Source organism: Opisthorchis viverrini (genome assembly GCF_000715545.1).
Source record: "Opisthorchis viverrini unplaced genomic scaffold opera_v5_32, whole genome shotgun sequence".
NCBI classification, from domain to species: Eukaryota; Metazoa; Platyhelminthes; class Trematoda; order Opisthorchiida; family Opisthorchiidae; genus Opisthorchis; species Opisthorchis viverrini.
The window spans coordinates 797764-813280 of NW_008751687.1; the positions used below are offsets into that span (position 1 = coordinate 797764).

Sequence of the window (15517 nt, forward strand, 5' to 3'; positions counted from 1 at the left end):
ACTACATCAAAACCGTCAACGAGAAAATCAGATGAAATGCAAAACACCGTGAACAACAACATCGACACAAACAACAACACCCACGTCATCAACAAGAAACTCACCAAAATCAACACCCTCACCAACAACATCACCCACTCCAAAATACACACAAACACCAATTCTAACCTTACAAACTATCGTCCTAATCCAACACTCAATCCGTTCCAGTTGCCGAATCCACCGTGATCACGACCACGATCACACCCACCGACAGCACCGCCACCGACAGCACCACCTCCGACACTACGGGTACAATTGAAACTGAAGCCACTCCAAGCACCAGTAAGTACTCGTTTGTCACATAAAGCTGCTCGCCTGTCGCCCGTACCGCATGGCATAAAGCATGGAAATGTGGAGAATCTCAATATGTGAGATTGCAATCCTTCCTCTTACAATATACCTCGTCTCAAATGGGAATATTTATGTCGTCACGGGGAACTCACCTTCAACTTCATCCACCAAACTGTTGACACAAACAACAAATTTAACTTTGAAATCTCTCGTCCTAATACAACCCTTAACTCTTCTTTTCGGAGAATCGACCACGACCAAGATCACACCGACTAACGCAAACTTCTCTGAGAATACCAATACAACCGCAAGTAAACCACTCCAAGCACCAGTAAGTATATTTAAATCGCAATCAATATGTTCACACCACCAACTCACAATCAAAGTTTCACCCAACAGTTCGCAATACACCATAACACAAAATAACATCATTACACAGCACAACAACAGCAACAATAACAACAGAACACAACAGAACACTGCACAGCACAACATAACGTGAGACAACCCAACAGCACACTGCACATCAATACAAACCAGTTCAATACAACCCCGCATAACAGCACAGCAAAGCACCACACGCCACACCACACAACGTCACATCACATCACACAAAATATAACACAACCTGAGCAAATCTAACGCAAGACTTCATAACTCAACTCAACAAAACAAAACACGGCACAGCAAAACAATTCAGTACAATCCAGATTCGATTTCAACACAATTCGGCACAACACTACGCTACGCAGCGTAGCACAAAATTAGAATCACAACAAAAGAGTACACAATACAACACAGATGAAACAGCAGCAAACACAACAAAACATAACGCACAAATGGGGATCTGGCGAACGAGATGATGATGAACTCAGCTGAACTCACCCGAGAGATCCAGTAAACGGCAGGATAAACTGCATGACATTTTTTTGATTTTAGTTAGTGCTGGGTTACCAAGACGTTCGCATGTCTTTTTTTAATTGATGATGATGTCTGATACCGTCTACAAATGGAGAATGACAGTTCTGCTCACAATACGTACGGATGCATATTTTCTTTAGTTAGCGTGTAGGAATTCGTGAGCAGAAAGAACAACTCGATCGTTAAGGAACTTGGGATTGGAAAACCTAGCTCGCAAATGACTCTAGGATGCCTGCCTTAGCTCGCGGTGAAACCGCTCCTCTTTGTTTTCCGTGCAGCAACATATGCTGCAATGATGGTCACCAGATTTTTATCACGTTGAAGTGAGCCTGTCGTTACTATGACAGACAGTTCGTTTCAGAATTTCATTCTGCATCACTGGGTGGACAGCACTGCCGGGACAGGTATCTTTTATCATGTACGCATCCTGCCTCAAATTCAATAGGTGTCGGTATTCATCTGTAATAATCTGCAGTATAATATCTTGATTCTGCTTAGCCTTGTTCAGAATTATTGTTCTTATTTCTGCGTCTTGGAAAGACTGCAACTCTCATAGAAATATAGAATAGGAATTCAATCTCTTCGGAGTTTGAACAGTTTTCACTCTTTGTTGACCGTGCCCGCAAGCGTAACCTAAGCTTCAACATTTTTGTTTAACTCACTATTTTGGTATCGAAGACTGAACAAGAAAGTACGTTCATCAAGCGTTGAACATAAAACCGAAGTGGATAACATCAAACGTGAGCTCACATGGTTTTCCGGATAAATAGTAGTTCATAAAGCGTACATGTTCGAAAACTACAATTTTCCTGGCCAGTTGTCCTGCTTTCCAGGAATCTTCTCTATTTCTTGGATCCATTCTTCATTTTTTGCTGAACCAGTAATCAGAAGTAATGCATGATATCGGATCCAACTGGGTTTCAGGAATCTCATAGAACCTTGTGTGGGTCAATGAATCGGTTGGCTCAGAAGTCTGGATAAACGGCTTCTCCAGTGAGAGTTGTTCAGTCAGTGTGTCGATGAACCTCAACTGCGCCAGCATAAGCGTTTTCTGCTGCTGTTTCAAAAGAGACTGCATTTGTTCAAATGAAAACGTCAGTGTTGTAACATGAGAACACCCACCGATTGCGCCTGAATTGGGCCTGCCAGACTACGCCCTAAGGACAAGATAGAAGACAAACTGACGGCCATACTGTTTATCCAACCTACAGAGCTGGCGCGTAAATATGTTGGACTGCGGACTGACTAAATCTGATCACTTGCTTCTCGTTCTTTTCCAGTCAATGATGATGTTCCTGCCTTAACCATTTTCACACGCTCCGCTGGTCACCTGTGGCTGTGCATGTTCGGCAAGCCCCACCCTCGCACCTGCTATCCGGATGATGTAGTAACTGATACTGACCTTTGTGACTCGTCGTTGTCGGAATGGATACGTTTTGCTGTGAACGCATCCTAAAAGACCTGCAATAAACTGTCGAACGCTCTTTGCCTGTGAACCCAGCGCACGTCGGTCGAATCTGTGAATTACCTTTGTGAGGCTCATTCGTGAGACACTTCACAACCGGCCAAGCATATTTATCGTGAAAACACATATAGCATTCTACCTCTTTCGTGCCTATTTTGGCCTCATTGCGACCCTTGCTATCTCCAAGAAGATCTTTCAATAAGAACCTCAGTTATTGCGCATGAGTACTTGGTGACATCTGCACATAAATATACATAAATCACAAAAATTTTCAGCAAACAAGTTAATTTCATAACCAGTGCGCACGTTTTCTATCAAATTATGGCGCAGTATTCATATGTACTCAAGAAATGTGTGCAGCTCTTGGCTCCGTGACGTCATATGCCTATGCGCTACGGAAATTAGACGTAAACATTTGTTTATCTAAGATTAACTGTCTCTCAGGAACTACCATAATCACCTTGAAAACTTGGAGAATCACATTCACCACGATTAAATGCATGAAAATTATGAGTGTCTTATTCACATACAGCACTTAAAGTTGTGTAGGCTTAATACAGGATGCAAATCCATTCCCTTTCATATGCTGTCGTTAGACGAATTTTCCTAATATGCGTACCGGGAGTACCCTAAAAGTTGTCTTGCGCGTTCCACACAACTATCATGTAGTACAAGCCGAATTTGTAAGAACGACGCATCGAGTATCTAGTGAAGCTCCTCACTGTTTTCCATCAGTCTTCTTTTTCAAAATAGTCTGTAACGACCACCGCCACATGTAGAATCTTTCGGACCTCTTTTAAACTCGCATTTTTTCAAGCTTGAAAAGTTTTTCTCGTCTGTTACGTTACTGCACATTCCGTCATGGAGCACATCGTCATCGCTTGATGTTGGACGCGTCCCTACATGTTAAACTATTTCACATTTGCTTCATGGACCATCGACTTCTCTTATAAGTACAATCCTTGGTCGGTCCCACACCAATCATCACCTTACAGCATTCTTCCCCAGGATCCCAGGTATACTCTTATTCTTCCTTCACTGAAATTCTTATGAGATCTTGTGATTTTCTGAGGTTAGGTTAACTGTAAAACAGCGTACGATGCAATGAGATCATTTTGATTTTCCAGTGTCCATATTTATGTAGAACTGCATTGTCTCTTGCCACGGGTTGCTCTCGTCAGGAAGCAACTATACACTGGGGACTTCATTCTCAGTACACACGTGGAAACCTGTTTTGTTCATTTGATGAACTCGGCTCCAGCAGAACAATCTGGATGTAAATGTGATCCATATGGAGAGCTCTTCTAAAGTAGCAGCTATTCCGCGTACTCTGTGAACTGATAATGCCTATCTCCTTAGGCGACCAACATAGGGCTTCACCATATTCTGAAGGTGATCTATTGTGCACAAAAGATTCAAGCTCGTTCGGTGTTCAGTCCAGAAAAATGGAGTAACAAACTTCTTCTGTCCTTGCGTTTACAGTTTTCCCATTAAATCGGTTTTATTTTTCCATTTGTAGCACCACATCCGACAAAATCAAGTGAGTTAGAAAAATGTGATTTGAAAACACGTTGTCGTGCCTCCTTTTGTTTGTTGACCAGCCCCACAGCCGATCGGCCACTTACACTAATCAATATAAGCTACAAACGCTTTGACATACTGTTTGCCGTGACACCTTTGAGGCACGCCTCCAACAATGAGTTCAGATAAGACTCAGGATTAGAAGTCGGTTGAAACACGCAACACTTTTTATATGCACATCACTGGCCCAGCAACCAATAGGTATAATTTATCGAATTGTCGGTTGAACAGCCAGGTAGAAATAGCATAAAGATCCGCATTCCTCACAGTCAAGGCAAAACGATTTGTGACGCCCATAACGATGCTGTTCGTGATACTAACTAGGTGGATGACAACGACGATTATTGTTATTGCGGATGTGTTGTTCATAACTTTCATGGGACGTCAGAGAGATAGATTGGAGGAAGGGGTTGACGATCCCGAATAACGAAATCAACAATTGGGTTACAAAGTCTACGGTACTAATTACACAAAAGTAAGCCGAATTATATACAAAAGCTTAAATGCCCAGGTTCGTGGCACAACATTTGCTCAAGTCTGTCATTGATCTGCACAGCTCGATATCACGGTCATCAAACCGGACACCGAAGTGCAGAATGTTAGCTCGATAGTCTGGGTTGTGGTCAACTCTTGCAAAGCCAGTCTCGCGATTCGAACTGGCTTTGCGATCACACGGAATCCAGGACAGAACTGGTCAGGTGGTGGTAGACGGGGCACGAACACGCGTGGATAAGTAGGTTAGCTACGCAAATTCACCCGTACGCGCATGCCAGTATCCCAATCTCGGGTGGGGCGGGCTTTGCGGAAAGGTGAATGGCAAGTATGGATGAGCGAAAATGTGGAGATCAAAAGTAAACGGACGAACTAAGCAAACGAATGGGAGAAATATCACGATGCCACTTTAGATTTAACAACGGTCTTGATTTAAATTTCTTGATTAGGGACCGTGAGTGCAATTTTCCCAGTCTCTATATACTACAAGCTATCAGTACATCTCACACTGTCAAACTGTTTTTAGCCACAACTTCATGCGATTTCACTGGATGTAAGTTTGAAAAAATGAGATTGAATGGCTGTACTGTCCGAAAATTTCTCGTAAATACTACAAGCTATCAGTACATCTCACACTCTCAAACTGTTTTTAGCCACAACTTCATGTGACTTCACTGGATGTAAGTTTGAAAAACTGAGATTGAATGGCTGTACTGTCTGAAAATTTCTCCCCAAATTGAAACGTTTCGTGCATTTAACTTGTGACTGCGAATAATATGCAAGACTTTACGTTAGATTAGGAGGTGTAAAGACCAAACATTTTTATTTCAAGCTTTCAATTATTGTTAAGCACGATGCTGGTATCCGATACCGCCATATCTTGCATCACGTACAAGGAATTTGAAGCCAACCAGTACTTCAAATGAGGAGCATCCAAGGAATTTCAAGGGAAATTTCTATCTCCAATCTTCTGAATAGTTCAGTTAGCCATCCTCAGAAATTATACTTCAAGATCTAAAAAGTTAACTGGTTTTTGTCAAATTATCACGAATAGTCCAATAGAACAATCCTCCAAGGAATCTGTCATTCGCACCATTGTCGTTCGCAGCAGTTCACAAGTAATACGTACTGATGCTTGACTGCTACAGCTGTTGAGCGTTTGTCCAGTGGGCGCAGTCCTACTGTGCCAGAAATCAGTGTACAGCTGTTTCATGTTTGTTATGAATAATGAGCAGTGCGCAACTTACGCAGCTCGAGAGGGATTCGACTCCCGACTAGTTCATGAAGGCCAAACATTTCGGCTGCTAGCGGCTGATAAACGGCGTGACTAAGCGCATTCAGACAGGACGCACCACATCTAAGCTTCCAATCAAGGAATCCACATCTAATCACGTGCTGACTGTCTCCTCGGGTGATGACTTTTCACATGGGAGTTTCACAAACTGGGCGAATTCCATTCGTCTTCCGAGCTACTCAGGACTTATTGACAATGTTGGGGGGGATTTAGGAATTTACTGGAGATTTCTTCCTGTTATTGGAGGTATTCTATGCTGAAAAGCCAGAAAACACTGCAAAACTGTTCCATTTTTATTTGGTAAAGCAGTAAAACACATTTCACGGAACTTGCTATCAGTGACTGAACAATTAACCGTTTCGTCACGATGAGCTGAGAACCAGTAGTTCGACTTTTAGTCAGAGGTGGTTGTGGGATTTGTAGAATTCGCACACATTTTACCTTTTCTGCAGCTATTGTTCTGATGAGTCCACACCAAATTAAGGTAGCACCTGACTAGAGTTTTGATCTGCTTAAGTCTCAACAGTGGTGCATTTCCTGGGTCTGGCCAGGTTTCGAACTCACCGCGAGGCAAGCGTGCTACTGCTACTCTGACAGCACCTGCTATACGCGTATGAATTTCCATTTCTCAACAGGGGAACGTGTAAACTTTTGACCCGACTGCTCAGACGACAACCCAGTAACTGTCCTGTTTTGTTGATAGATTTTCGTAAACATGTTCAGTTGTTGGTGGCTACCGGATTTTGTAGAATGCACACTCACATGGCTCTCGTTTGAGCAATCGTCCTCCTGTCCTGGCGCAATCGTTCTGGTGAGTCCACACCAAATGGGGAGAAGCACTGGACTCAAGTTTCATTCCTAGTAGAGCGCATCAGCAGTGCATATCCGATGGCCGTACTGGGAATTGAATTCCGCACCTCTGACATACGGGGTGAGAATGTTACATTTTCACCTGTTAGACGTGAAAATTCAGATGCATCCAGCTTGCACTAATGACGATGTCGTAAAGCGCTCCCTCGTCGCACGTCAAACGCGTGAATTTCAAATTTCAGCACAGCCAAGGATATGCACGAGAGCGAAAGTTGACTCTAATGCTTCCACCATTTGGTGCAGTCTTACTAGAACGGTCGAGTGAAGATAGGAGGACAATTGTTCAACTAAGGTTGAAGTAAGCGTGAATTTTTTATTTGGATTTAAAGGAGCTAAAATTGGAACACCTGAACGTTAATCCGCCTGAGAAAATCCGAGCCACGATAGGCCTAAAACTTATCAGGTTGACCATTTACTTTGGAGAGTTTCCTTCTCCCCTCTTCCGAACTCTCTCAGCTCTCTTGATTACTTTCTGAACCTCGGTCTCACGGGATCAGGCAATCAGTAAACGGTAACCTGGACGTCCCTTGTTTTGTGCTGGGCAGTGCGTTATCCCGATTTCAGTGTTGCTTGTTGATAATGACCAGAGCCGACCGAGTAAAATCTGTTCGATAGATATGTGAGACCTAGGACGTGTCTGGTCAGCCGGTAAAACTGGCCGCAAATATGCAGTTCCGTGGGCCACTATAAATTAAGTGTGTCCTGACAGCAAGCTGGCTAAGTGCAACCAAAACGCTGTCTCTGAATAGCTGAGAGTCGCAAAACATTATTTTGGTTGAATTGTATATTAATCAAGCAATGAGAGAAAGTTATCGCTCCTATCTAGTCGACGTTGGATTCGTCATCCCTCAGTCACCCGAAAGCAAAGTGTCCGACAACAACCGAAGACACGGACGTGACACGAATCAGCTGAAAAATCGTTGAGTAAATCAAACACGAGCGACTTGTCTTGTAGAAGGGAGCCACTCTCAAAAATTTCCCAAAGAGAAAGGTTTAAATGCAGGATAAATTTTTATTGAAAACATCAGGCCGAAGCTCGAACAGCCATCTTTTTGAGGTAGTCTTTTGAATGAATCTTGCAAATATATCTAATCAGTCGAGTGCACCTGCTCAGTTCTTCCCAAAGCCCATTTATTTACTTGACATTTTAGGTCCTGACGGAAATATTATTGAAATCGGCAAAGTTCACTCATGGTCCTCCGTTTGGGTCAAGATCACGAATTGGTTCCGAGGGTAACACGGAAACTGAACTTGATGTAATATTTGGTGATTCATCAGATCTCTTCATTTCTCCTGGAAACGCCATCAATATCAAACATTTAGCTGTTCTATAAATTGAACTTGAGTCTGTCGATCGTTGTTTGCAAGCACACAGAAACAGAATAACAACTACAAAAGCTTTTAGTCGATGCCGATAGGCTGAACAAGTAGTCTATCGTGTTTTGGATCAAATCAATACAGGATAATGTGAGGCCCATCGTTGTTCGGGCGATAGAAATAAGACCGTTATTTCCGAAGTTGTGCAGCCGTTTCTTTTTCAGTTTTTTTCATCCATAGACTCGTATCCAGATATATGATTTTGTCAATAAAAATCAGGGCGAGATGGCCCAAGTGGTCAGAGCACGAATTTACTGACCGGAAAGTCCGCGGTTCGAACCCGACCTCTGCCACTCGACTTCCCCTGTCTAGGCTTGGGCAACCTGGCATTATCCCAGCCCGCGTGCTTCCTTCGGGTGGCATGGCAGTGAGGCACCGATAGGGTGCTACAGCTGAACGATTTATTTTATTCAATGAGGATCAGCCCTATTCATTACTTGTTATGCGCTATGGGGCTGAACACCTCTGTTCTGGGACACTGGATTTCGTTCGTTCACGACATATAGAATATGTTATTTCGATATCTATGCGGGGTCATTTGGAATATTTATTGATTTAGCGAACGGTATGTAGTAACAGACGATAAGTCCTTCAACACTCATGCACAGATGGGAAAGTAGGACCCGGGAAGTTAGGTGCTGTTTTGCAACACCTTCCTGGATGATATTGACGTGACCGCATACATCCACATTGTTTCCATTCTGGCACTTTTCGTTCATTCCAGCCTACACATTTAGCAGTTCGCATCACTGCTGATAATTTCCAGTAAGGTCTGTGCTACGGAAAACTTTGCTGCAAACATCCAGCTTTTACTTTCCACATTGTTCCAGCCTGTTATACTTATTGTTTCGTCAGTTCGATTTGCCTAAACTAGAAGAAGAAATGCGCAACGTGGCGTAATAAAGACTGAGCGAGATGGCAGGTCCCCCGGATAGTGATGCATCAAACAACGCATCATGGAATCGGTGGTTATTTATGGAAAAAAAGCTGGCTAGACTACTGAAAATAAATTTTCCGCCGCAAACAGTTTCATAACTTCAAAAGTTATTATGAAAAAATTACATAATCTGTCGACCACTGACGAATTCCGAAGTAAAGTAAAACTGTTAGTTACGTAGAGGAATCTTGTTGGGTCAATGTGTGCTAGTGAATTAAAATATGGGTATATTCAAGTACCCATGAAGCTAAAATTTCAGCGGTTCATCCAGTTGTGCTTAGTGACGCTTAGAACAGTGGATTTGGGAGGGGTTTATCCGGACAGCTTAAACCGTGATGGCGAAGTGAATGCTTTACGAATGCTAACGTAAAAATTGCACTAAAGTGTGTCTATTTACTCAGCATAACTATGCCAAAAGTACTCAAAACTGCAGTAAACATCAAACCAGATGGAAGACACTACACATGAGGACGTTTGGAAACTTAACTCACAAATACCTTCACCGTTCGATGCACTCATCAGTTAGACACAGTCCCCTAGGTTTCGTCGTTTCAACTGAACAAAAATTTTATACAACTGGAGGCACACGTCTATATACAAGTTAAATTAGTTTTAATGGGGGACATGAATGATTCCTAGCTGAGTCAGTCATTTACGATGTTCTCTAAATTAATTTTTACAGAAGTGTAGCTCAGGAAGTGCGCAAATTTCGGCGCTCAAGTAGAAAAAGGCTGCCGAAAACTTACGGAGTGCACCCATCTGACGAGCTCCAAGATGGACAAAGCCAGCAGTGGAGTGTCGAAGCATTTTCAACAACTTTTCCGGCCACGCGTGCTACCAAGGAAATGTAGGGCGATCTCCCGAATATCAAAGCAGGTGAAAGATCAATCAGTCTTTAGTAGCATATTCGATTAAAGAAAATCACACACGGGTGATTCAGCTAGGATTTAGCTGAATGACACGCTAATAACAACTTACCATTCAAACGAATGTGCTGCGCAAGTCAATCGCAGTTCATCTGTAGTTGGGAATATAAGGACGTGACGTAAAAACGCGTAGTCTGTCAAATCACCCCACTCATGATAAGAACAGGAAACATTAGTTGCAGTCCTCTGTTTACAGTAGTTTTGTAGACCAGTGAACTATTCTGCGGAGTCATTCTTTTGGAATTTTTGACGGCAATCGCTTTCCTTAAAGGTTTGATCGAATTTGCTTCTTTTCGAAAAGAATCATGAGCATCCAATACTGAAACAAATCAATTCGATGCACACACTGTCTTTGTTGACTTCATTACTGAGGTAACCGCACTAGTTAGAATCAGGAAAACTAGATCACAAACACCTCTGTACTTACGAAAGCACAGATGCAACTTTAACACGAAAAAGAGCAAGTTGGAAAAGCGCAGCCCTACAAGCCGTGCACTTCGGTTACCCAAAGGCTGTCCACGACGGCCGACTTATAAGCAAACATGGATAAGAGCCGGTAATGCTCGAGACGCACGAGCGTGTTTGGAGCCATACAAGTAAACCGTCTTATACCTTAGGTCCTTGGGATAGATAAATTCTCACAATCAAGTTGGTCAAGGTATCGAGTCACACACTACCTTTGGTAAATCTATCTTAGAAAAAGATTGCAACTCCAACTGTTGAGCCAAAGGCCGACCAACAGCCGAAAGTCATGAGGGGTTCGAAGATGGCACCAGCTAGCAATTATAACTAAAGCGGAGCGAAGACACGCCACACTGGACTCGGAACATGGAACATTGGCTGGCTCCCCCAAGGCTATATAAATGGTAGCTTTCTCATTGAGGGCACATCAATCGAATCATGCAGTCTGGGTTGACAAGTCAAATAGGATAGGAGGGAAATGGCTTTCCACTTTTTGGTCTGCGCATTTACAGGTTATCTGATGGTAGCATAAAGTCGGATTGCATTGACGAACTTTGAATGGAAATAATACTGTTTGAACCAGACTGCATTGGTAAAAGGACATTGGCTAGCTGGATTAACTGTCAACAAGACGGTTACTTTTGTAAGTTGGTACGCTCTAACAATGCCTCACCAGAGGCAGTTAAGGAGCGATCCGACGAGCACTTTCAACTGGCATCACATCCATTCGGTTCGCTAATTGCCTGTTCCAAGTGCACGACCTTAACATCCAAAATGGCTACGAAAAATAGAAAGAGGAAAAGAAAACTGGGCCGTTTGGAATCGGGATTATGAGAGTGAACATCCGGAGTGTAGTTGCAGTGCGAGTGACAACATTGCTTGTAAACACTACAACCGGGCTTATTGCAGCAAAAACTTGGACGTGTCCAGGAAGTGAATATTGGTATTCACTGGACTATATCATGGTCCAACAACGGATCTCAGTTGGGCTACTTTTGAAAACATTATTCGTGATGTTGAACATAATTAGTATCAATCAGATGCAGTTCCAGTTAGCTTTTGAAATAGTCAGAAGTCTGGGGGTTTGGAGAGGAGATTTCACGGACAATTCACGCAAGTTTTGTTGAATATACCAAAACGTCTTACTTCGATTTGCTCGTGGACGTATGCAGTTCCTAGTAGTCCCAAATAAGCATTTGTCCGACGTATGTGGTGTTATTGCTACATCAACAAAAACTAAGAGTATGTACCAATTCACGCAAGTTTTGTTGAATATACCAAGCGTCTTACTTCGATTTGCTCGTGGACGCATGCAGTTCCTAGTAGTCCCAAATGAGCATTTGTCCGACGTATGTGGTGTTTTTGCTACATCAACAAATACTAAGAGTATGTACACCAATCCTGAAGAATTTCATATGGTAAGTGCCCTGAGGCTCCGTATGCTAGCTGAACACTTAGAGAAAATATTCAGCAATGGATGTGGCCAACTGCTCTTCGAAATACCAGAACTGCAAAACTGATTACTTTGAAACCACTAGGTTTTCTTGGTTAAATACCTTGAAGCACCAGTCTATGTCACGTAGTTCAAAGGTTTTCCAGCGCAGATTATTTGTCTAACACGAAGGTCTTTGTGAATATAGGAAAGTTCAGTCAACGAATTATGCGTGAAAATATTAAAGCATTTTCTGACGCTAATATTTCCATCGGAATGTTTACTGGCGACTACTTATATATGCGGTCAAATAAACGTCAATAGGCACTAGAGAGTTACCTGGTGAGGATTCAGTATACAATCACTGATTACTCCCCTAGATGAAGTCACTGCCGTAAAAAAAGGAAGTCACTTTGCTAGTCAGCTTGTCAGGACTCCTAGGATTGCAGACTGTAGCATTCTTACACCAGCACACCACGAGTAAATTGGTCACAATGATTTCTTTACTTTAACAAGGGCATCTTCCAGTCAACGGTGCTACATGCACCAGGCGCCTGTGCATAGTAGGTACATTACAGAAAGTTTGCGCGTACCCGAAGCTTCCGTAAGCTGATGATGTCAATATAAACTCGAGGGAAAAAATGGTCGACCACGTTTATTGTACTAAAAAACGCGGCAAGGATTCTCCACTTTGATGAAAGCTTTGGGAACAGCCGGAATAATTACGTTGAAACAAGTGGAGGACTTTTCAAACGACAGGGATTTGGATGTGTATTTTGCAGATCCCTTCAATCAACTGAAACTACTAGAAATTTTACACAGTCACTACTGTCATTCAAAAGGTCCCCTCCCTGTCTCGGTGTCACATTTCTCGCGGGTCCACATCAAATAGTTGTGGTACCGGACTCGAATTTCGCTCCTATTAGAGCTCGTCACTAGTGACCGCACCAAGATAGGAGGGAAAAGGGACAAACGACAGTGATGTGAACACGGAAAACACCCGAATTGAATGCAATGGTTCCCAAGTTTGTCAAGATAAAGGGATCAACTGTCATCCGGATAGGTTCGTCAGGTGGCGCTCAATCCAAATTAGGTGGAGAGAATGAAGCGAGGCATTTACACTCTTCAATTAGCTCGAACGTCTTTGAAAACGCATATGGTGGTTGCTTTTTAAAAAGTGGGTTAAACCTAATCAGTGGGAAAACATCACACACACTACAGCCACGTGCAACGAAGGTTTCGCTGTTGGTCAACTTTCACGGAATTCAAATGCCACTTTTAACAGGTTAACTTGAAAGGGGTGCTTAACAAGGCGTATATTCTTCGCCATGACCATCTATTGGCAACCATGCACACCGTCTCCATCAGCAGCGACATCACCTAGAAAATGGAACTTCCGCCCACGCCGTATTGTGCAACTCAACCACTGCGTATTTCATCCATACAACGAGCCAACCAAGTCCGAAACCGCCTCCCATGGTGAAGAGCTGCAGACTAATTATATTTGCAGACTAATTATATTTGAACAGCACACCAGCACAAACCGCCTCCCATGGTGAAGAGCTGCAGAAATGTGCAGACTAATTATATTTGAACAGCACATTAGCATCTCTACTGAACGTCGGAACGGTTTGAAAACTCACACAACTCGGTAGAATAACTAAATCCTCTTCGAAATTGGAATTCGGGGTCAGTTTATTTGCAATCAACTGGAGACGTTTGAGACCGGTTGAGAAGTCATCCATCCAGAAGGGTCTCTCATACAACCCATCTCAGGCTCCGTTCAACTGGTTTGAGTTAGCAACTGTTCTCCTTAGAAGTGTTGAGTAGTATGTGGTAAGTTCCGCGGCACTAGTGACGCTTCCCCTTGAAATCGTATGACAAAATTTTCAACAAATATAACAGCTTGATGCAATCTTGTTCATTCAACAATCAATGATGGTAAATTGTTACCAGTAAGTGGATGATAAATAAGAATTTCAGACGTGCATCATGTGTGGCAGAAATTCTGGCCAACATTATAATTTGTGCTCTACCGAGAGGAACTTTGGTACCGTAATTCTTTTGGCAGTTTGTCAGCTAAGACTACCTCTTGCGGTTACATCTTTGGAAGGAAAAATTCAGAAAAACCGCGTTGTGCCTACGAACTTTCCGTTCTGTGGTGGTTATTTAATCACCCAACAACTGACCACCACAACTGACCAGGAATCAAACTGGTATCTCGACATTGTTCTATTGAGAACTGTCAAGCTGAGATGGTCCAAAGGTTGGAGCGCGAATTTACTGACCGGAAGGTCCGTGGTTCGAACCTGACCTCTGCCTCTCGACTTCCCCCTTGTAGACTTGGGCAAACTGGCAGTATCCCAGGCTTCGTCCAACCTTCGGGTGGCATGACAGTTGACAACCAAAAGGGTGCTACAAGTGAACGATTTTTTACTGTCAAGGACAGGTGGGTTACTAAGCGTCGTGAATTAGGCAAAACCTACAGATCAGAAAGAGCCAAATCGGCAGGTGCAGGCAAATGGTCAGACGCAGCAGGGCTTTCTGGAAGCAATAGCAAGTAAGTAGCGACTAATGTACTGACATACAGATAGGGCCGTCGGACAATGTAAACCGGTCGTATACAGAGGAAATGGCGCAGCAAACACTCACTACTTTTTAGAGGCAACAAAGTCTCCTTGGCAAAAAATGCGATGCAGCTGCTCGTGTCACGTGTCGAATCGCATTTCGCGCTTGTATCCGTTTTTAACAAATCTCAACACTGACAATTCGGCAGATGCAGTATGAAAGTTATGAAAGTGGGACCTCTTGAGTCGTCAAGTTACCATAGTGGACAATGCTCTCACGTGCCGTCCGAGGAGCTCCAAGGTTGATCTTCTGCAGATCCATTCAAAAGAGAGGACACTCGAAAATTGCTGAGGCTGACGCAAACTTGCAAACGGAAACGGATGGGCAAAAATTATTGATATCCGTTACTAGAGGACAGGCAGATATTAAAAAGAAGAGGAAACTTCGCCATCGAGAAGTAAGGAAACGAAATCGTGAAATCGCGTGAATCACACTACTCGGAGTAGTCAAAACAGACTAACCGACCACCGCTGACCACCGTTCACTCACAGAAAGTGTCAATAGATATTCTCGAGGGCAGTCAGGGGCGCAGGGCGATTATTTACTGCTATTAGACGGAAGCTCATAATAGCAGACAGCTGTGAATGAATACAGTTCTATCAAAAACTGTGATCAACGTTTGGGTGAGGATAGAGGCATACAGTTGATTCAAGCTAGCCCGGCCATACGCAGAAACGAGTAACATTCATTAGCCAAATTTTGCGGCGCTGAGTTCATGAAATTGTCCATGAAGGTAAAAAGTGCAGACGTGTGAAGAGGCGATTCTCAAAACTGTGGTTGAATCGTACGTGATTTCGTG

The 15517-nt window shown here is 43.1% G+C and overlaps 1 protein-coding gene across 1 annotated transcript in view; it reads left to right on the forward strand.

The window, feature by feature from the left end:
* Nucleotides 1–385: 385 nt before the first annotated feature.
* T265_02515 (hypothetical protein) overlaps nucleotides 386–15517 on the forward strand; it is a gene marked incomplete at both ends in the record, with an annotated part of 28070 nt that continues 12938 nt past the window's right edge. Inside the window, 2 exons of the mRNA XM_009166778.1 lie at nucleotides 386–664; nucleotides 4239–4259. Coding sequence (XP_009165042.1) covers nucleotides 386–664; nucleotides 4239–4259 — 300 coding nt within the window. The remainder of the gene's footprint in view (nucleotides 665–4238; nucleotides 4260–15517) is intronic.